Source organism: Enhydra lutris, unplaced genomic scaffold (genome assembly GCF_002288905.1).
Source record: "Enhydra lutris kenyoni isolate GAN:26980312 unplaced genomic scaffold, ASM228890v2 scaffoldscaffold88, whole genome shotgun sequence".
NCBI lineage: Eukaryota > Metazoa > Chordata > Mammalia > Carnivora > Mustelidae > Enhydra > Enhydra lutris.
The window spans coordinates 1,133,119-1,154,486 of record NW_019154172.1 but is presented as its reverse complement, the minus strand read 5'-3'; the positions used below and the strand labels follow the sequence as shown (position 1 = coordinate 1,154,486).

Here is a 21,368-nt window from a genome sequence, read left to right as displayed (position 1 = left end):
CTGCAGCCTTCTACCACCAGCAGAGGGTCTGAATGCTCCCAGCCCATGCCTGAAACCTCTGGTCAGGATCCCTTGGCAGCACCCTTCCATGATCTGCATGACCGTGGGGTCTGAGTGCACCTTGTGTGGGCCTGGATTCCAAACAGCAGTCCAGCAAAGGCAGCCACTGAAAACAGGCTCCCTGGACCAATATCACTTGGGGTTTTTGTGGCATGGGGGTGCAGAGACAAGCGGGCGCCTTGGGCGACCATTGAGACAGGGGCTGGGGGTGCGTATCACCAATGGGAGGAGTTTGCAGAGGGGGAGTCTGTGTTCTGGACCACGCAGAAGGAAGCAGACTGAGGCCTCTCTCTGAGGTGGAGGTCTGGGCACAGTTTGCTTTCCACTAAATCTCTGGAAAGCTGCAAAAAGCCACCAAAGAGCAAAAGCCTCCAGAGAAAAAAAGCCTGAAAAAAACTGGTTTCCACAGATCCAATCTCCTTGACGGGGTCAGGGCGAATCAGCCCAAGCAAGACTAACTGAAAAACAATGCAGTAGGCCCCTTCCCCAGAAGGCAAGCCAAAGAATGAGAGGACAACCACCACAGGGTCCCCATAAAACTGTGAAATCCCAACATCAGGGGAAAATAATATATTAAGCTCCTGGTATTGCTCTAAAATCTGTGTATTTCATAGATACTACTTTTTTTTTTTTTTTAAATTCATTCTCAGGATTCTTGTTATTTATTTAACCTACTTACCATTACAACTAGAGGTTTAATACAACAAATTCCATAATAACCTTTTAACTTAAACTTTTTTCATACATATACCTGTGTTTTTCTTTTTCTTTTTCTTTTTTTTAAAATATACATATAGATATAAGCTTCAAGGTAATCCTTTTTCCGTATTCAATACTACCTCTCTGTATAAACCAGTTTTAATCTCCCTTTATCTATGGAAAGTTGAGTCCTTTAACAAAGATAAAGATACACCCAGGAAGAACCAAAATAACCTTCCTCGCCCACATCGGGGATTTATAACCACCCTCCCATCTTTTTCTTCTGTCAATGTTTCTGTGTATTTTTTTTTGTTCTGGTATTATATAAATCTTATTCTTGAGGATCATTTTGGCTGGGTTCTTTTCTTTTTTTTTTTTTGTCTTGTCATTTATTTTTGTTGGTCTTTTTGTTTGTCCATTTTTGTTTATGTACCTTATAAATCTTACTTTTGGGGCTCATTTTGTCTGGGTTTTCTCTTTTCTCTCTCTCTCTCTTTTTCTTTCTTTTTGGTGGTGACTTCTGATTGCTCCAAAACGTTCCAGGGTTCACCTTGCCTGGATCATGGTTGATATATTCAGCTATACATCCCCTCAACCATCTCTCACCAAAATGACTAGGAGAAGGAACACCCAACAGAGGAAAAATTCAGAGACTGTGCCACAGAACTATTGGATATGGGCATAAATAGTATGTCAGAAAGGGAATTCAGGGTAACAATTATCTGGGCAATGCATAGGCTGGAGAAAACCATTAGTGACAGCATAGAATCTCCAAAGGCAGAAATGAGAGCCAACCTGGCACAGGTTAAAAATGCTATCAATGAGATGCGTTCTAATATAAATAACAGCTAGAGTAACTGAGGCAGAAGATAGAATTAGTGATTTAGGACAAAATGATAGAGAAAAAGGATCAGGAGGAGGCATGGAAAAAACAGCTTAGAAGCCATGAAAACAGAATTAGGGAAATAAATGACTCCATGAAATTTTCCAACGTCAGGATAATTGGGATCCCTGAGGGGGGTGGAGAAAGAGAGAAGACTAGATGGTATAGTTGAACAAATTCTGGATGAAAATTTCCCCAATCTAGGGAATGGAACAAGTGTTCCAGTCCTAGAGGCAGAAAGGACACCATCCCCCACCAACATCAACAAATCTAAAAAGATCTCAAGACATTTGCTTGTGAAACTCACAAATCACAATTTTAGACAAGAGCTTGTGTGGGCAGATAGGGGGAGGAGATTCCTTATGTACAGAGGAAGGTCCATCAGAATAACGTCAGACCTGTCCACAGAAATCTGGCAAGCCAGAAAAGGCTTGCAAGACATATTCAGGGCACTAAATGATTAGAATATGCAGCCAAGAATACTTTATCTAGCAAGGTTAACATTCAAAATGGATGGAGAGATAAAGAGCTTCCAAGACTGGCAAGGTTTAAAAGAGTATGTGACCATGAAGCTGGCACTACAAGAAATATTAGGGGGGGAGTTCCATAAAAGAAGAAAGAACCCAAGAGTGACATAGAACAGAAATTTACAGAGACAGTCTATAGAAACAAAGTCTTCACAGGCAACATGATGTCAATAAAACCTTATCTTTCAATAATCACTCTCAATGTGAAGGACCCAAATGCTTCCATAAAAGAGCACAGGGTTGTAGATTGGATAAAACATCAGGACCCATCCATATGCTGTCTACAATAGCCACATTTGGAAGCCAAATATATATCCAGACTGAAAGTAAAGCAATGGAGAAGTATCTTTCATCCCAATAGGCCTCAAAAGAAAGCTGGTGTAGCGATTCTCATATCAGATAAATTAGATTTCAAACTAAAGACTGTAGTCAGAGATACAGAAGGCACTACATCATTCTTAAAGGATCTATCCACAATTGTAAATATTTATGTCACCAATATGGGAGCAGCGAACTACATAAACCAAGTGTTAATCAAAATAAAGAGTCATTTTGATATGAACACATTAATAGTAGGGATCTTAACATGCCACTCTCAGTAACAGACAGATCTTCCAAGCAGAAAATCAATAAAGAAACAGGAGCATTGAATGACACATTGGACTGGATGGACCTCATAGATATATACAGAACATTCCACCCTAAAACAACAGAATACTCATTCTTCTTGAGCACACATGGAATTTTTTTCAGAATAGAATGTGACATACTGGGTCACAAATCAGGGCTCAACTGAAACCAAAAGATTGAGATTATTCCCTGCATATTCTCAGATGACAATGCTTTGAAACTGGAACTCAACCACAAGAAAAAGTTTGGAAGGAATTCAAGCACTTGGAAGCTAAAGACCAACTTGCTTAAGAATGTTTGGATCAACCAGGAAATCAAAGAAGAACTTAAACATTTCATGGAAACCAATGAGAATGAAGACACCTCAGCCCCAAACCTATGGGATATGGCAAAGGTGGTCCTAAAGCAGAAATGCATAGCCATCCAAGCCTCCCTCAAAAAAATTGAAAAATCCAGAATACACCAGCTCTCTTTACACCTTAAAGAACTGGAAAATCGACAACAAATTAAGCCAACCCCACGCACAAGCAGGGAAATAATCTAGATGAGAGCAGAGATCAAGGAGATAGAAACTGGAGATACAGTAGAACACATCAACAAAACTAGAAGCTGGTTCTTAGAAAGAATCAATAAGATTGATAAACCACTGGCCAAACTAATCCAAAAGAAAAGAGAGAGGACCCAAATTAATAAAATTATGAATGAAAAGGGAGAGATCACGATTAAAACCAAGGAAATAGAAACAATCATCAGAAATTATTATCAACAGTCATATGCCAATAAAGTTAAGCAACCTAGATGAAATGGATGCATTCCTGGAAACCTATAACCTTCCAATACTGAAACAGGAAGAAATTACCAACCTGAATAGATCAATATCTAGTAACGAGATCAAAGCAGTGATCAAAGACCTTGCAAAAAACAAGAGCCCAGGACCTGACAGATTCCCTGGGGATTCTACCAAACATTCAAAGAAGAAATAATACCCATTCTCCTGAAGCTGTTTCAAAAGATAGAAACAGAAGGGAAACTTCCAGACTCTTTTTATGAAGCCAGCATTACCCTGATCCCCAAACCAGGTAAAGACCCCACCAAAAAGGAAATTTCAGACCAATATCCCTGATGAATATGGATGCCATAATCCAAGCTATTAGGATCCAACAGTACATTAAAAAAGATTATCCACCATGACCAGGTGGGATTTACCCTTGGGATGCAAGGGTGGTTCAACATTTGCAAATCAATCGATGTGATAGAGCAAATCAATAAGAGAAGAGAGAAAAACCACATGGTCCTCTCAACTGATGCAGAAAAAGCAGTTGACAAGATACAGCGTCCGTTCCTGATTAAAATGATTCCAAGTATAGGGATAGAGGGAACACTCCTCAACTTCATAAAATCTATCAATGAAAAACCCACAGTGAATATCATTCTCAATGGGGAAAAGCTGACAGCCGTTCCTTTGAGATCAGGAACATAACAAGGATGTACACCCTCGCCACTGTTGTTCAACATAGTACTTGAAATCCTGGCAACAGCCATCAGACAACAAAAAGCAATAAAATGTATTCACACTGGCAATGAAGAAGTCAAGTCTCTCTCTTTACAGATGACATGAAACTTTATATGGAAAGCCCAAACGGCTTTACCCCCAAACTACTAGAACTCATATTAAATAGACATTTTAACCATAGTTGTTTTCCAATCCATGAACATGGAATATTTTTCCATTTCTTTGTGTCCCCACCATTTCTTTCATGTGTGTTCTATAGTTTTCTGAGTACTGATCTCTTGCCTCTTCGTTTAGGTTTATTCCTAGGTATCTTACGGTTATTGGTGCAATTGGAAATGAGATTGACTCCTTCATTTCTCTTCCTTCTGTGTCATTGTTAATTTATAGTAATGCAAATGATTTCTGTGCATTGACTTTATATTCTGCCACATTGCTGAATTCCTATATGAGTTCTAGTAATTTGGGATGGAATCTTTTGGATTTTCCACATAAAATATCATGTAATCAGCAGAGAGTGAGAATTTGACTTATTTACTGTTTCAGATGTCTTTTATTTCTTTTTGTTGTCTGAGTGCTGAGACTAGGACTTCTAGTATTATGTTGAACAGCAGTCTATCATTTATTTCTGCTCTCATCTCTATTATTTCTCTTCTTCTGCTACCTTTAGGCCTCATTTATTGTTCTTTTTCTAGCTCCCTTACATGTAAGGTTATGTTTTGTGCTTGAGATTTTTCTTGCTTCCTGTGGTAGGCTGTATTGCTGTATACTTCCCTCTTATGGCTACTTTAGCTGCATCCCCCAAATTTTAGACCATTGTATTTTCATTTTCATTTGTTTCCATGTACTTTTAAATTTCTTCTTTAATTTTCTGGTTAACCCATTCATTCCTTAGTAGGATGTTCTTTAGTCTCCATTTCTTTGTGATCTTTCCAAATTTTTTCTTGTAGTTGACTTCAAGTCTCATAGCATTGTGGTCATTAAATATGCATGAGATAATCTCAATATTAAAAGAAATTCTTTGTTTAGCTAGCATATATAGTACATCATAATTTTTGTTGTAGTGTTCAATGATTCATTAGTTGTGTATTGTACCAGATTATATGCTGGCTTACTGAGCATAGTAAAAAAATAAGTAAATAAAAATTCTTCATCTAAATTCAATTTAGTTAACAAATAGTGTATTAGTAATTTCATAGGTAAAAATTAGTGATTCTTCACTTGCATATAACACCCAGTGCTTATTATATCAAGTGCTGTCCTTAATGCCTTCACCCTCTTACCCCATCCCCCCACCTACCCCTCCTTATAGAAACCCTCAGTTTGTTTCCTGGAGTTTGCATCACTTATGGTATGCCTCCCTCTCAATTTTCCTCTTATTTTATTTTTCCTTCCCTTCACTTTAGTCTTTTGTTATGTTTCTTAAATTTCACAGTTCAGTGAAATCATATGGTATTTATCTTTCCCTGACTGACTTATTTCACTTAACATAACACCCTTTAGTTCCATCCACATCATTGGAAATGGCAGGATTTCATTCTTTTTGATGGCTGAATAATATTACACACACACACACACACACACACCACACCTTTTTTTTTTAAAGATTTTATTTATTTATTTGACAGACAGAGATCACAAATAGGCAGGGAAGCAGGCAGAGAGAGAGGAGGAAGCAGGCTCCCCATTGAGCAGAGAGCCCAATGTGGGGCTCGATCCCAGAACCCCGGGATCATGACCTGAGCCGAAGTGAGAGGCTTTAACCCGCTGAGCCACCCAGGAACCCTGGACAAGTATCTTGTAGTGTATTTGCTGTATTGTAGGGTAGTTCACTTTTTAACTTTTTGAGGAAACTCCATACTGTTTTCCAGAGTTTCTGCAACATTTTGCATTCCCACAAAAAGTGTAAGAGGATTCCTCTTTCTCTGCATTTTCACCATTTCTTATTTTGTTATTTTTAGACATTCTGGCAGATGTGAGGTGGCATGTCAGTGTGGCTTTGATTTGTATTTCCTTAATGCTGTGTGATGTTGAGCACTTTTTCATGTGTCTCTTGGCCATTTTTCATGTGTCTCTTGGCCATGTCTATTTATGTCTTCTGCCCATTTCTTGAAGGATTTTTTTGGGATGTCGAGTTCATAAATTCTCTTCTAGATTTTGGATACAAGCCTTTATCTGATATATCATTTGCAACTATCATCTCACATTCCATAGGTTGCTTTTTAGATTTATTGATTGCTTCCTTTGCTATGCAAAACTTTTTATCCTGATAACATTCCAATAAATCATTTTTGCTTTGTTTCCTTTTGCTTTGGAGATCTATTTGTCTAGCAGGAACCTGCTATAGTCAAGGTCAAACAGGTTGCTGCCTGTGTTCTTCTTTAGGATTTTGATGGATTCCTTTCTCACATTGAGGTCTTTCATCCATTTTGACTCTATTCTTGTGCATGGTGTAAGAGTGTGGTCCAGTTTCATTCCTCTGCATGTGGCTGTCCAAATTTCCTGATAGCATTTGTTGAAGAGACTAACATTTTTCCATTGGATATTCTTTCTTGCTTTGTCAAAGAGTAGTTGACCATAGAGTTGAGGGTCCATTTCTGAATTCTCTCTTCTGTTCCATTGATATGTGTCTGTTTTTGTGTCACTACTATGTTGTCTTGATGATTACAGCTCTGTAATACAGCTTGAAGTCCAGATTGGGTTGCCTTTAGCTTTGGTTTTCTTTTTTAAGATTCATTTGTCTATTCGTGATCTGTTCTGGTTCGGTATATATTTTAGAATAGCTTATTCCAGCTCTGTGAAAAAAGTTGATAGTACCTTTTTAAATTTAATTTTATTTTTTCAGTGTTCCAAAACTCATTGTTTATGCACCACACCCAATGTTAATGAAGGCATTAATGTTCCCTCCTTAATACCCATCACCAGGCTCATCTATCCCCTTATGTTCTGGGACGTCCAAAACCCTGAGTTTGTTTCTCAGAGTCCACAGTCTTTCATGTTCATCTCCCCCTCTGATTTCCCCAATTCAGTTTTCTTTTCTGTTGATAGTATTTTCATATGGATTGCATTGAATGTGTAGATTGTTTGGGGGTAGCATAGACATTTTAACAATATTTGTTCTTCCAACTCATGAACATGGAATATTTTTCTTTTCTTTGTGTCTTCCTCAATTACTTTCATAAGTGTTCTATAGTTTTCAGAGTACAGATAGTCTGTACAGATAGACAGATTTATTCCTAGGTATCTTCTAGGTTTTGGTACAATTATAAATGAGATTGATTCCATGATTTCTCTTCTTCTGCCTTATTTTTGGTATCTAGAAATGCAACTTACTTCTTTGCATTGTCTTATATCCTGCAACTTTGCTGAATTCCTGTATCAGTTCTAGCAGTTTTTGAGTGGAGTCTCTTAAGATTTGTTTGTTTGTTTGTTTTCTACATAGAGATCATGTCATCTGCAAAGAGGGAAAATTTGACTTCTTTTGCTGATTTGGCTGCCTTTTATTTCTTTGTGTTGTCTCATTATTGAGGCTAGGACTTCTGGTGGTATGTTGAATAACAGTAGCAAGAGTGGACATCTTTTCATGTTCCTGACCTTAGGTCAAAAGCTCTCAGTTTTTTCTCATCGAGGATGATATTCCCAGTGAGTCTTTCATATATGACTTTTATGATATTGAGGCATGTTCCCTCTCTACGTACATGGTGGGGGATTTCTATCAAGAAGAATATTGTACTTTGTCAAATGGTTTTTCTGCATCTATTGGGAGGATCATGTTCTTGTCCTTTGATTTATTAATGAGGTGTGCCACATTGATTTGTGGATGTTCAACCACTCCCACAGCCCAGGGACAAATCTCACTTGATCATGGTGAATATCCTTTTAATGTAGTGCTGGATCCTATTACCTAGTATCTTGGTGAGAATTTCACATTCATATTAATCTTGGATATTAGTCTGTAATTCTCCTTTTTGGTGGGTCTTTGTCTGGTTTTGGGGCCAAGATAATGCTGGCCTCATAGAACAAGTTTAGAAGTTTTCCTTCCATTTCTATATATTTTTAAAGATTTTATTTATTTATTTGACAGAGAGAGATCACAAGGAGGCAGGGAGGCAGGCAGAGAGAGGGGGGAAGCAGGCTCCTTACTGAGCAGAGAGTCCGATGTGGGACTCAATCCCAGGACCCTGAGATCATGACTTGAGCTGAAGGCAGAGGCTTAACCTACTGAGCCACCCAGGCGCCCTCCATTTCTATATTTTGAAAAAGCTTCAGAAGAATAAGTATTACATGGAGGACATTAGGAGAAGGAAAGGAAAAGTGAATTTGGGGAAATTGGAGGGGGAGATGAACCATGAGAAACTGTGGACTCTGAGAAACTAACTGAGAGTTTTAGAGGGGAGGAGGGTGGGAAGATGGGTGAGCCTGGTGGTGGGTATTAAGGAAGGCATGTATTGCATGTAGCACTGGCTGTTGTGCATAGACAGTAAATCTTGGAACACTGCATCAAAAACTGATGATGTATTCTATGGTGACTAACATAAAACACACACACACACACACACACACACACAGGCATTAATTCTTTAAATGTTTGGTAGAATTCCCCTGGGAAGCCATCTAGCCCCAGACTCTTGTTTTTTGGGAGATTTTTAATTACTGCTTCATTTTACTTGATGGTTATGAGCCTCTTTTCAGTTTTTTGTTTGTTTGTTTCTTCCTGTTACAGTTTCAGTAGTTTATATGTTTGTAGGAATGCATCCATTTCTTCCAGACTGCCTAATTTTTTTGCATATAATTGCTCATGATATTCTCTTGTAATTGTTTGTATTTCTATGGTGTTGGTTGTGATGTGATTTTATTTAATTGGGTCCTTTCTCTTTTCTTCCTGAGAAGTCTGACGAGGGTTTTATCAAAAATTTTAAAAAGATTTTCTTTATTTGAGAGAGAGAGAGAGAGAGAGAGAGAGAGAGACCATAGCTGAGGAGGAGAAGAAGGAGAAGTAGGCTCCTGACTGAGCAGGGAGCCTGATGTGGGGTTTGATCCCAGGACTGCAGGATCATGACCTGAGCTGAAGGCAGACCCTTAACCAACTAAGTGAGACAGGTGACTTGGGTTTTCTCAATCTTATTAATTCTTTCAAAGAACCATCTCCTAGTTTTGTTGATCTATTGCACTGCTCTTTTGATTTATCTATCATTGATTTCTATTCTAAATGTTATTATTTCTTTTCTCCTGATGGACTTAAACTGTATTTACTATTATTTTTCCAACTCCTTTAGGTGTAAGGTTAGGGTGTATTTGACACTTTTTTTGTTTCTTGAGAAGGGCCTGTATTATTATGTACTTCCTTCTTAGGACTGCCTTTGCAGCATCCCAAAGGTTCTGAACCATTGTTCTTTCATCTTAATTTGCTTCCATCTATATTTTAAAATTCTTTTAATTTCCAATTTGACCCATTCATTCTTTAGTAGGATGCCCTTTAACTTCCTTCTTTGTGTTCCTTCCACATTTTTTTCTTGTGGTTAACTTCAAGTGTCAAAGCACTGTGATCTCAAAATATGCATGGTATAATCTCAATCTTTTTGTACAAGTATAGACCTTATTTTTGACCCAGTATGTGATCCACTATGGAGAATGTTCCATGTGGACTTCAGAAGAATGTGTCTTCTGCTGGTTTAGGATGAAATGCTCTGAATAAATATATCTGTTAAGTCCATCTGGTACAGTTTGTCTTTCAAAGCCCTTTTTTCCTTGTTGATTTTCTGCTTAGATTATTTGTCCATTGCTGAGTTGGGTGTTAAAGTCCCCTACAATTATTATATTACTTTCAATGAGTTTCTTTCATTTTGTTATGGGACACAAATATTTATAAGTTAAGTATTCTTGTTGGAGAGACTCTTATGATACAGTGGTCTTTTTCATCTCATATTACAATCTTAAGTTTAAAATATAGCTTGTCTTATAGAAGGATGGTTACTCCAGCTTTCTTTAATGTCTATTTGCATGATAAATGGTTTTTTTACCCTCTTACTTTCAGTCTGGAGATGGATTTTTGTCTAAAAAAGTGTCTTGCAGACAGCATATTGATGGGTGTTGTTGGTTTTTTTTAAATTTTTTTTATTTTTTAAAATTTTTTATAAACATATATTTTTATCCCCAGGGGTACAGGTCTGTGAATTGCCCGGTTTACACACTTCACAGCATTCACCATAGCACATACCCTCCCAAATGTCCATAACCCCACCCCCCTTCTTCCAAACCCTCTCCCCCCAGCAACCCTCCGTTTGTTTTGTGAGATTAAGAGTCACTTACGGTTTGTCTCCTTCCCAATCCTATCTTGTTTCATTTACTCTTCTCCTACCCCCTTAACCCCCCATGTTGCATCTCCACTTCCTCATATCAGGGAAATTATATGATAGTTGTCTTTCTCTGGTTGACTTATTTCGCTAAGCATGATACCCTCTAGTTCCATCCACATTGTTGCAAATGGCAAGATTTCATTTCTTTTGATGGCTGCATAGTATTCCATTGTGTATATACCACATCTTCTTTATCCATTCATCTGTTGATGGACATTTAGGTTCTTTCCATAGTTTGGCTATTGTAGACATTGCTGCTATAAACATTCGGGTGCACGTGTCCCTTCGGATCACTACGTTTGTATCTTTAGGGTAAATACCCAGTAGTGCAATTGCTGGGTCATAGGGTAGTTCTATTTTCAACATTTTGAGGAACCTCCATGCTGTTTTCCAGAGTGGTTGCACCAGCTTGTGCACACCAACAATGTACGAGGGTTCCCCTTTCTCCACATCCTTGCCAGCATCTGTCATTTCCTGACTTGCTAATTTTAGCCATTCTGACTGGTGTGAGGTGGTATCTCATTGTGGTTTTGATTTGTATTTCCCTGATGCCGAGTGATATGGAGCACTTTTTCATGTGTCTGTTGGCCATCTGGATGTCTTCTTTGCAGAAATGTCTGTTTACGTCTTCTGCCCATTTCTTGATTGGATTATTTGTTCTTTGGGTGTTGAGTTTGATAAGTTCTTTACAGATTTTAGACACTAGCCCTTTATCTGATATGTCCTTTGAAAATTATCTTCTCTCATTCTGTCAGTTGTCTTTTGGTTTTGTTAACTGTTTCCTTTGCTGTGCAAAAGCTTTTGATCTTGATGAAATCCCAATAGTTCATTTTTGCCCTTGCTTCTCTTGCCTTTGTGATGTTCCTAGGAAGAAGTTGCTGCAGCTGAGGTCGAAGAGGTTGCTGCCTGTGTTCTCCTCAAGGGTTTTGATGGATTCCTGTCTCACATTGAAGTCCTTCATCCATTTTGAGTCTATTTTGGTGTGTGGTGTAAGGAAATGGTCCAATTTCATTTTTCTGCATGTGGCTGTCCAATTTTCCCAACACCATTTATTGAAGAGGCTGTCTTTTTTCCATTGGACATTCTTTCCTGCTTTGTCGAAGATTAGCTGACCATAGAGTTGAGGGTCTATTTCTGGGCTCCCTTTTCTGTTCCATTGATCTATGTGTCTGTTTTTGTGCCAGTACCATACTGTCTTGATGATGACAGGTTTGTAATAGAGCTTGAAGTCCGGAACTGTGATGCCACCAACTTTGGATTTCTTTTTCAATATTCCTTTGGCTATTTGAGGTCTTTTCTGGTTCCATATAAATGTTAGGATTGTTTGTTCCATTTCTTTGAAAAAAATGGATGAGGTTTTGATAGGGATTCCATTAAATGTGTAGATTGCTTTAGGTAGAATAGACATTTTCACAATATTTATTCTTCCAATCCATGAGTATGGTACATTTGTCCATTTCTTTGTGTCTTCCTCAATTTCTTTCATGAGTACTTTATAGTTTTCTGAGTATAGATTCTTTGCCTCTTTCATTAGGTTTATTCCTAGGTATCTTAAGGTTTGGGGTGCAATTGTAAATGGGAATGACTCCTTAATTTCTCTTTCTTCTGTCTTGTTGTTGGTGTATAGAAATGCAACTGATTTCTGTGCATTGATTTTATATCCTGACACTTTACTGAATTGCTGTACAAGTTCTAGCAGTTTTGGAGTGCAGTCTATTGGGTTTTCCACATATATTATCATTTCACCTGCAAAGAGTGATAGTTTGACTTCTTCTTTGCGGATTTGGATGACTTTAATTTCTTTTTGTTGTCTGATTTCTGAGACTAAGACTTCTAGTACTATGTTGAATAGCAGTGGTCATAATGGACATCCCTGCTGTGTTCCTGACCTTAGCAGAAAAGCTCTCAGTTTTTATTCATTGAGAATGATATTTGCAGTGGGTTTTTCATAGATGGCTTTGATAATATTGATGTATGTGCCCTCTATCCCTACACTTTGAAGAGTTTTGATTAGGAAGGGATGCGGTACTTTGTCAAATGCTTTTTCAGCATCTATTGAGAATATCATATGGTTCTTATTCTTTCTTTTATTAATGCATTGTATCACATTGATTGATTTGCGGATGTTGAACCAAACTTGCAGTCCTGGAATAAATTCCACTTGGTTGTGGTGTATAATCCTTTTAATGTACTGTTGGATCCTATTGGCTAGTATTTTGGTGAGAATTTTTGCATCTGTGTTCATGAAGGATATTGGTCTGTAGTTCTCTTTTTTTGATGGTATCCTTGTCTGGTTTTGGGATCAAGGTGATGCTGGCCTCATAAAGTGAGTTTGGAAGTTTTCTTTCCATTTCTATTTTTTGGAACAGTTTCAGGAGAATAGGAAATAATTCTTCTTTAAATGTTTGGTAGAATTCCCCTGGGAAGCCGTCTGGCCCTGGGCTTTTGTTTGTTTGGAGATTTTTGATGACTGTTTCAATCTCCTTACTGGTTATGGGTCTGTTTAGGTTTTCTATTTCTTCCTGGTTCAGTTGTGGTAGTTTATATGTCTCTAGGAATGCATCCATTTCTTCCAGATTGTCAAATTTGTTGGTGTAGATTTGCTCATAGTATGTTCTTATAATTGTTTGTATTTCTTTGATGTTGGTTGTGATCTCTCCTCTTTCATTCATGATTTTATTGATTTGGGTCCTTTCTCTTTTTTTTTTCGTAAGTCTGGCCATGGATTTATCAATCTTATTAATTCTTTCAAAGAAGCAGCTTGAAGTTTTGTTGATTTGTACTATTGTTTTTTTGGTTTCTAAATCATTGAATTCTGCTCTGATCTTTATGATTTCTCTTCTCCTGCTGGGTTTAGGGTTTCTTTCTTGTTCTTTCTCCAGCTCCTTTAGGTGTAGTGTTAAGTTGTGTATTTGAGAACTTTCTTGTTTCTTGAGAAAGGCTTGTATTGCTGTATAGTTTCCTCTCTAAACCACCTTTGCTTTGTCCCAACGATTTTGAACAGTTGTGTTTTCATTTTCATTTGTTTCCATGATTTTTTTCAATTCTTCTTTAATTTCCTGGTTGACCCATTCATTCTTTAGTAAGATGCTCTTTAGCCTCCATGTAATGAGTTCTTTCCAATTTTCCTTTTGTGATTGAGTTCTAGTTTCAGAGCATTGTGGTCTGAAAATTTGCAAGGAATGACCCCAATCTTTTTATACTAGTTGAAACCTGATTTGTGACTCAGGATGTGATCTATTTTGGAGAATGTTCCATATGCACTAGGGAAGACTGTGTATTCTGTTGCTTTGGAATGGAATGTTATGAATATATCTTTGATGTCCATCTGGTCCAGTGTGCCATTTAAAGCCTTTATTTCCTTGTTAGTCTTTTGCTTAGATGATCTGTCCAATTGAGTGAGGAGGGTGTTAAAGTCCCATACTATTATTGTATTATGGTCGATTTTTTTCTTTGATTTTGTTATTAATTGGTTTATATACTTGGCTGCTCCCATGTTAGGAGCAAAGATATTTAAAATTATTAGATCTTCTTGTTGGACAGACCCTTAAAGTATTATATACTGTTCTTCCTTCCTCATCTCTTATTATAGTTTTGGCTTAATATGTAATTTATCTGGTATAAGGATTGCCACCTCAGCTTTCTTTTGATGTCCATTAGCATGGCAAATGGTTTTCCACCTCCTCACTTTAAATCTGGAGTTATCTTTGGATATAAAATAAGTTTCTCATAGACAGCATAGCGATGGGTCTTGTTTTTTTATCCATTCTGATACCCTGATTGGGGTGTTTAGCTCATTTACATTCTGGGTAACTATTGAGAGACATGAATTTAGTGCCATTGTATTGCCTGTAAGGTGACTATTACTGCATATTGTCTCTGTTCCTTTCTGATTTACTACTTTTAGGCTCTCTCTTTGCTTTGAGGACCCCTTTCAATATTTCCTGTAGGGATGGTTTGGTGCTTGCAAATTCTTTTAATTTTTGGTTGTTCTGGAAGCTTTTTAATCTCTCCTTTTTTCATCGACATCCCAGTTGGATTAAGTATTTTGGCTGTATATTTTTCTCATTTAGTGTTCTGAATATACCATTCCAGTTCTTTCTGGCCTGCCAGGTTTCTGTGGATAAGTCCGCTGCCAATCTAATATTTTTACCATTCTATGTTACAGACTTCTTGTCCTGGGCTGCTTTCAGGATTTTCTCTTTGTCGCTAAGACTTGTAAATTTTACTATTACATGACATGGTGTGGACCTATTCTTATTGATTTTGAGAGGGGTTCTCTGCATCTCCTGGATTTTGATGCTTGTTCCCTTTGTCATATTAGGGAAATTCTCTACAATAATTCCCTCGAATATACCTTCTGCTCACCTCTCTCTTTCTTCTTCTTCTGAAATCCCCATTATTCTAATGTTGTTTCATCTTATGGTATCACTTACCTCTCGAATTCTCCCCTCGTGGTCCAGGAGTTGTTTGTCTCTCTTTTGCTCAGCTTCTTTATTCTCTGTCATTTGGTCTTCTATATCACTAATTCTTTCTTCTGCCTCATTTATTCTAGCAGTAAGAGCTTCCATTTTTTATTTCACCTCATTAATAGCTTTTTTGATTTCAACTTGGTTGAATTTTAGTTCTTTAATTTCTCCAGAAAGAGCTTTATTTCTCCAGACAGGGCTTCTCTAATATCTTCCATGCCTTTTTTGAGCCAGGCTAGAACCTTGGGAATCATCATTCTGAACTCTAGATCTGACATATTACCAATGTCTATATTGATTAGGTCCCTAGCCTTTGGTACTGCGTCTTGTTGTTTTTTTTGGTGGTGAGTTTTTCAGCCTTGTCATTTTGTCCAGATAATAATATATGAAGGAGCAAATAAAATACTAAAAGAGTGGCAAAGACCCCAGGAAAATGTGCTTTAACCAAATCAGAAGAGACCCCAAATCATAGGAGCGACAAAGGGGGTAAAAAGAAGTTCAGAAAAAAAAAATAAAAAAAAGAAAACAAATAAAGAAAAAATATAAAAATGTAAATATATATATATATATATATATATATATATATATATATATATTAGACTGGTGACTAGAACAGTGTCACCCACTTAATTTTGGGAATATTTTGGTCTTTTAGAAAACTACCTCCCAACATTTTGAAGAATGAAAAACATATATAAAGGTAAACACAATGGAGGGATGGAATATGACTATAAAAATGAAAAAAAAATTTTTAAATTTCTAAAAAAAGAGTTGATAAGGTAAGTTGGTTGGGAGAATAAAGAAAAAGGAAGTGGAGAGAATTTGCTCGGGCTGGAGACTAGAACAAGCCCAGTGCTAGATTTAGGGTGTATTTTGATCTATTAGAAGGATTTGCACCCCAAAGTTTTTAGAAGAAAAAACCCTATGCGTATACAAAAAATAAAGTTAGATACAATGAAGGATAAAATATAAGTATAATAATGAAGTTTCAATAAAGATTATTTTTTTTAATGAAAGGTATTGTTAAGATTGTTAAGATAAACTAGTTTAAAAATGTTAAAAGAGGAAAGTGTAAAAGTTAAAAAGTTAAAAAAATTAGAAGAACAAAAAATAAAATAAAATAAATTAATTAACTTTGCAAGACTAAAGAATCATGGGGAGAAAGCCATGAATTCCATGCTTTGCTTTCTCCTCCTCTGGAATTCCACTGTTGTCCTTGGTAAGCGAACTTGGTCTTGGATGGATTTCTTGTTGATCTTATGGGGGAGGGGTCTGTTGTGGTGATTCTCAAGTGTCTTTGCCCAAGGCAGAATTGCACCGCCCTTACCAGGGTCCAGTCTAAGTATTCCCCTCGGGTTCGCTTTTGGGAGCTTTTGTTCCCTGAATGCTTTCAGTAGAGTTCTGGAGGACAGGAATTTAAATGGCGGCCTCCCAATCTCTGGCCCAGAGGAGCCAAGAGCTCGGGGCCCCACTCCTCAGTGCACCCTCAGAGAAAAGTGCTCAATCACTCCCGTCTCACTGGCCTCCAGCTGTGCTCCGAAATCACCCAGCCTGTGACCAAGAGACTCTGTCTCTGGCACACAGCTCCACCTGGAGTCTCTGAACCCCACAGATCCCTGAGCTCTTCCAGGGGGGTCTCCCCAGATCTTGTGGGGACCCCACTCACAGAGCAGTGGCCTGTGCCACGGATTATGGTTCAAGGTAACCCCGAGTTGGGAGCTCACTCCTCGGCTCTGTCTCTGTAGCCAGCTTCACCACTCTAATACCTGTGAGCTCTGTGACACTCAGACACCCCCAATCCTTCTGTGACCCCACAGGACCTGAGGCCATGCTGTCCCTGCATGGGCTTCACCCTGGTTTAGCCTCTGGAGCGATGTCCCTCAGTGGAGCAGACTTTTAAAAGTCCTGATTTTGCGCTCTGTTGCTCCGCCACTTGCCATTAGCCAGCCCCTCCCCCCATGGTCTATCTTCCTGTTGCTTTGGATTCACTTCTCCGCCGGTCCTACCTTTCAGAAAGTGGTCAATTTTCTGTTTCTAGAATTGCTGCTCTTCTTCTCTTTGATCTCTTGTTGGATTTGTAGGTCTTTGGAATGGTTTGATAAGCTATCTAGCTGATCTCCTGCTACTTCTCCACCATCTTGACTTCTCCAGTTGAGTCTCTTATGGTTTGTCTCCCTCTGTTTTTATCTGATTTTATTTTTGTTTCCCTTCCCCTATGTTCCTCTGTTTTGTTTTTTATTTATTATTTATTATTATTATTATTTAAAGATTTTATTTATTTATTTGACAGAGATCACAAGTTGGCAGAGAGGCAGGCAGAGAGAGTGAGAGGGAACCTGAGCCGAAGGCAGTGGCTTAAACTACTGAGCCACCCAGGCGCCCCGTTTTGTTTTTTAAATTCAACATATGAATGAAATCATATGGTATTTTTCTATTTCTGACTGACTTATTTTGCTTAGCTTAGTTCTCTCTAGATTCATCCATGTCTTTGCAAGTGGCAAGATTTCATTCTTTTTGGTGGCTGAGTAATATTCCATTGTATATATACACCACACCTCTTCTTTATTGATTTATCTATCAATGGACATCTGGGCTCTTTCCATATTTTGGCCATTGTGGACATTGGTGCTATTGCACTACTATGTATCTATCCAAAGGATACCCACATAGTGATTTAAAAGGACATATACACTCAATGTTTATAGCAGCAATGTCTAGTGATGCTTTGATAATTAGTGTTTATTCAGAGAATGAATGGTGATGGATAGATTTGTATGAATTGATTACTATTTAGGGTTAATGATAATGTACATTTATAGTATAACATTTGTTATCTTGAACACTCATTGATGAATTTCACTTTATTTTGAATTGCAAAAGTGAAGTTGGAAGAAAATGCTATGTTTATGGCAGCAGTGTTGACAATAGCCAAAGTATGGAAAGAACCTAGATGTCTATTGACAATGAATCAATAAAGAAGATGTGAGGTAGATATATATATCTCACACACACACACACATCTATATATATCTATATGATGGAATACTACTCAACCACGTAAAAGAATGAAATCTTACCATTTGCAATGATGTGGATGAAACTACAGGGACTTATACTAAGCAAGATAAGTCAGAGAAAGACAAATAGCATATGATTTCACTCATATGTTGAATTTAAGAAACAAAACAGAGGAACATAGAGGAGGGGAAAGAAAAACAAAATCAGATAAAAACAGAGAGGGAGGCAAACCATAAGAGACTCTTAAATGTGGGGAAAAAAAAAACATACAACTGAGGGTCGTGGGAAGGGAGATGCATGAGGGAATGGGATAATTGGGCAGTGGGCATTATGGAAGGTACTTGAAGTAATCAACACTGGGTGTTATATGCAACTGATCAATCACTGAATTGTACCTCCAAAACTAATGATACATTATATGTTAATTAATTGAATTTAAATAAAAAAAAAAAAAAAGAAAAGAAATGTGTATCTGATCCCATGGCAGGAAGCTTTGCATGTTTGTGAAGATGAAAAAGGAGAGAAACTATACTTGTTGGAAAGTTTATTGAAAATTTTTATGCAAGGAGGTCATGACAATAAATTCAAAAGTAATCGTATGATGTTCCAGTTGTGTCAAAAAAGATGCAAATATTCTGTCTCATCAGCTACTATAACATTCTTTGCTCAGGACATGGAATGTGTTATAATGTTATTAGGAATATTTTGGCTCCAAAATCATGTTTCTTAGCTCCTTGGATAGGTTTGTCAATGTCAATTAAAATAAAATCTGGGAAGTCCAAAAGTCTTAGACATTTAAAAAAAAATGCTTACTTTATCCCAAAGCAGTCAAATCACTTTGTCATATAGTTCTGAATAGAGTTCCAAGAGCTATTTATTTCTTTGATTCACTGTTTTCTATCCAAAGAGCTTAGTGACCATGGAGCCTTCCAAAAAACCCTGCACCAAACAAGAGGAATAGAGTACGTGCTACTGTTAAATAAAAGAACAGATATATGCTCCCAGTAACAAAAGAAAGGATCACGGTAAATATCTTAATTCCATGTTATATTCTCATTTCTTCTTGGGTTATCTCTTATCTTGAGTTAGTTTGTTTTCTGTTGGCTTCAAATGATTATTCAAAGTAATAACACCTTTGTTCTTGGACATATTCATAAAGTGGAGTGTTGCTGTCTAAGTAAAAGGAACCTGGTTCTGTTCTCTCCCTTTTATGGCAACCTTTGGCATCCATGTTTCCTGTCTGCTTATCATCCATATCCTGACAATATATTCTGATGCTTCCTAACAAATTTGATTCAGGCCCTTGCTTTTGCTTCCCCCCCCTCCACATGATTGTACTGCTTGATGAATATCTATACCCATATTCTTCAGTTCCTGTAGGGTCTTGGCTATCATGAGAGTGACTAGAAATGAATCCTTGACTTTTGCTTCTGCTGTCAACTGACTGCCTATAGCTGTCACTTGATTGTCCATGGTTATATACATTTCTTTCATTGGTGCTGAATCCAGATTGACCTTGGATGTCTCCTGGTTGTCTCTTAATTGATCCCTGTCTTCCTAAACTTGTGCTAGATCTTACCTGCTCATTAGAAGATATATCTCCCACATTCTCCTGGCTGGATCCAAGTATACCTACATTGTTGAATTCTGACTGTCCATGCCTAGACTCTGATGGTTCATGAATTTGTTCCCCCCAATCTTCTGAATGCTCTTTATTATCACTATGGGATCCATGCCCTAGAGTTGAACTAGATTCTGAATAGCTGTGAGCTGATATGGACTGTCCATGGCTGGGTACAGAATGGCTGCTTGGCTGCCTATGCCTCCCAGATTGAAAATCGGTGTCACTTGATGGTTCATGACTTACTGCTGAATGCCCATGAATAGATCCCTGCCTTCTACTTACATTGGTTCCAGACTGATTATGGGAATAAGTTGGCTGTCCATGACTTGAACTTTGTCTTCCTATTATTTCAGTTGCTTTTGATCCTGTATGGTCAAATGTAGGAACTGATTGTCCATGGGTAGAAATGTGATTGTTTGCAGCTAGATCCAACGACCTCAAAGGGCTAGAATTGCGGCTGCTTGTTCTGCTACCTCCAGAAGGTCCATACCCAGACTGCCCATAGTCATATTCTGCTCTCCCATAACTGCCATGTTTCCAACCTTGACCTGATCCATGTCGGTGTCTTCCACTACTCTGAGACTGGGAATGACTTACTCTAGATCGGTGATGACTGCTATGTAACTGTTTCCTTATGCTGTCCTTGGATTGCCTATGAGTTTCATGTGACTCTGTATGGCTGGACCCATGTCTCTCTATTGTGTCAGTACCTAATTGCTTATGGGAAGATGTGTTCTGCTCTTGAACAGAGCCTGAATATGGAGATTTGTCTCCTTTAGATTCTAGGGAGGATCCAAAATTCTGTGAATGTCTAGAAACTGGTTGCTTCTGAACTGATGTCTGCTCTTGATCTATGACTGATTGTTTAGAACTATCTCCCGCCTGCTCAGTGCTTGACTCATACCTTCCAGTTGTATCAGAAACTGTGTGTTTAGGGAAAGACCTGGAATGTACATGGCTAGAAACAGAGTTCCTTGATGACCCTCTTGAGTGCCTTTCATTATCACTAGATTCACTGACATTGGATCCACTTCTTGGAGACCTACTGGATTCTGACCTGATGGCTTGACCATGCTGAGTCCCACTATGTCCGCTGGTATCTCCTGACTGGCCATGAGTAGTTCCCTGTCTCCCTCCAGCTGTGTATCCTAACTCTCCATGTTGAGATCCAGAGTGGCTATGAGAGGATCCTGCATGTATCTGTGGGGCTCCTGAGTGGCTTTTAGTGCTACTGGACTCACTGACAGTAGATCCCCTTCTTGTAGTCCTACTGGATTCTGTGCTGGTGGCTTGACCATGCCCAGACCTACTATGTCCCCTGGTGTCTCCTGATTGGCCATGACTAGTTCTCTGTCTACCTCTAGCTGTGGATCCTGACTCTCCATGTTGAGATCCTGAGTGGCTATGAGGGGATCCTGCGTGTGTCTGTGGGGCTCCTGAGTGCCTTTCAGTGTCACTGGCCTCACTGACACTAGATCCTCTTCTTGTAGTCCTACTGGATTCTTTCCTGGTGGCTTGACCATGCCCAGACCCACTATGTCCCCTGCTATCTCCTGACTGGCCATGACTAGTTCCCTGTCTCCCTCTAGCAG

The 21,368-nt window shown here is 38.3% G+C and overlaps 1 protein-coding gene across 1 annotated transcript in view; it reads right to left on the bottom strand.

The window, feature by feature from the left end:
• LOC111161989 (filaggrin-2-like) overlaps positions 1-21,368 on the bottom strand; it is a 110,024-nt gene that overhangs the window by 83,254 nt on the left and 5,402 nt on the right. The window contains exon 4 of the mRNA XM_022526116.1: positions 19,732-21,355. Within this exon, the coding sequence (XP_022381824.1) occupies positions 19,732-21,355 (1,624 nt within the window). The remainder of the gene's footprint in view (positions 1-19,731; positions 21,356-21,368) is intronic.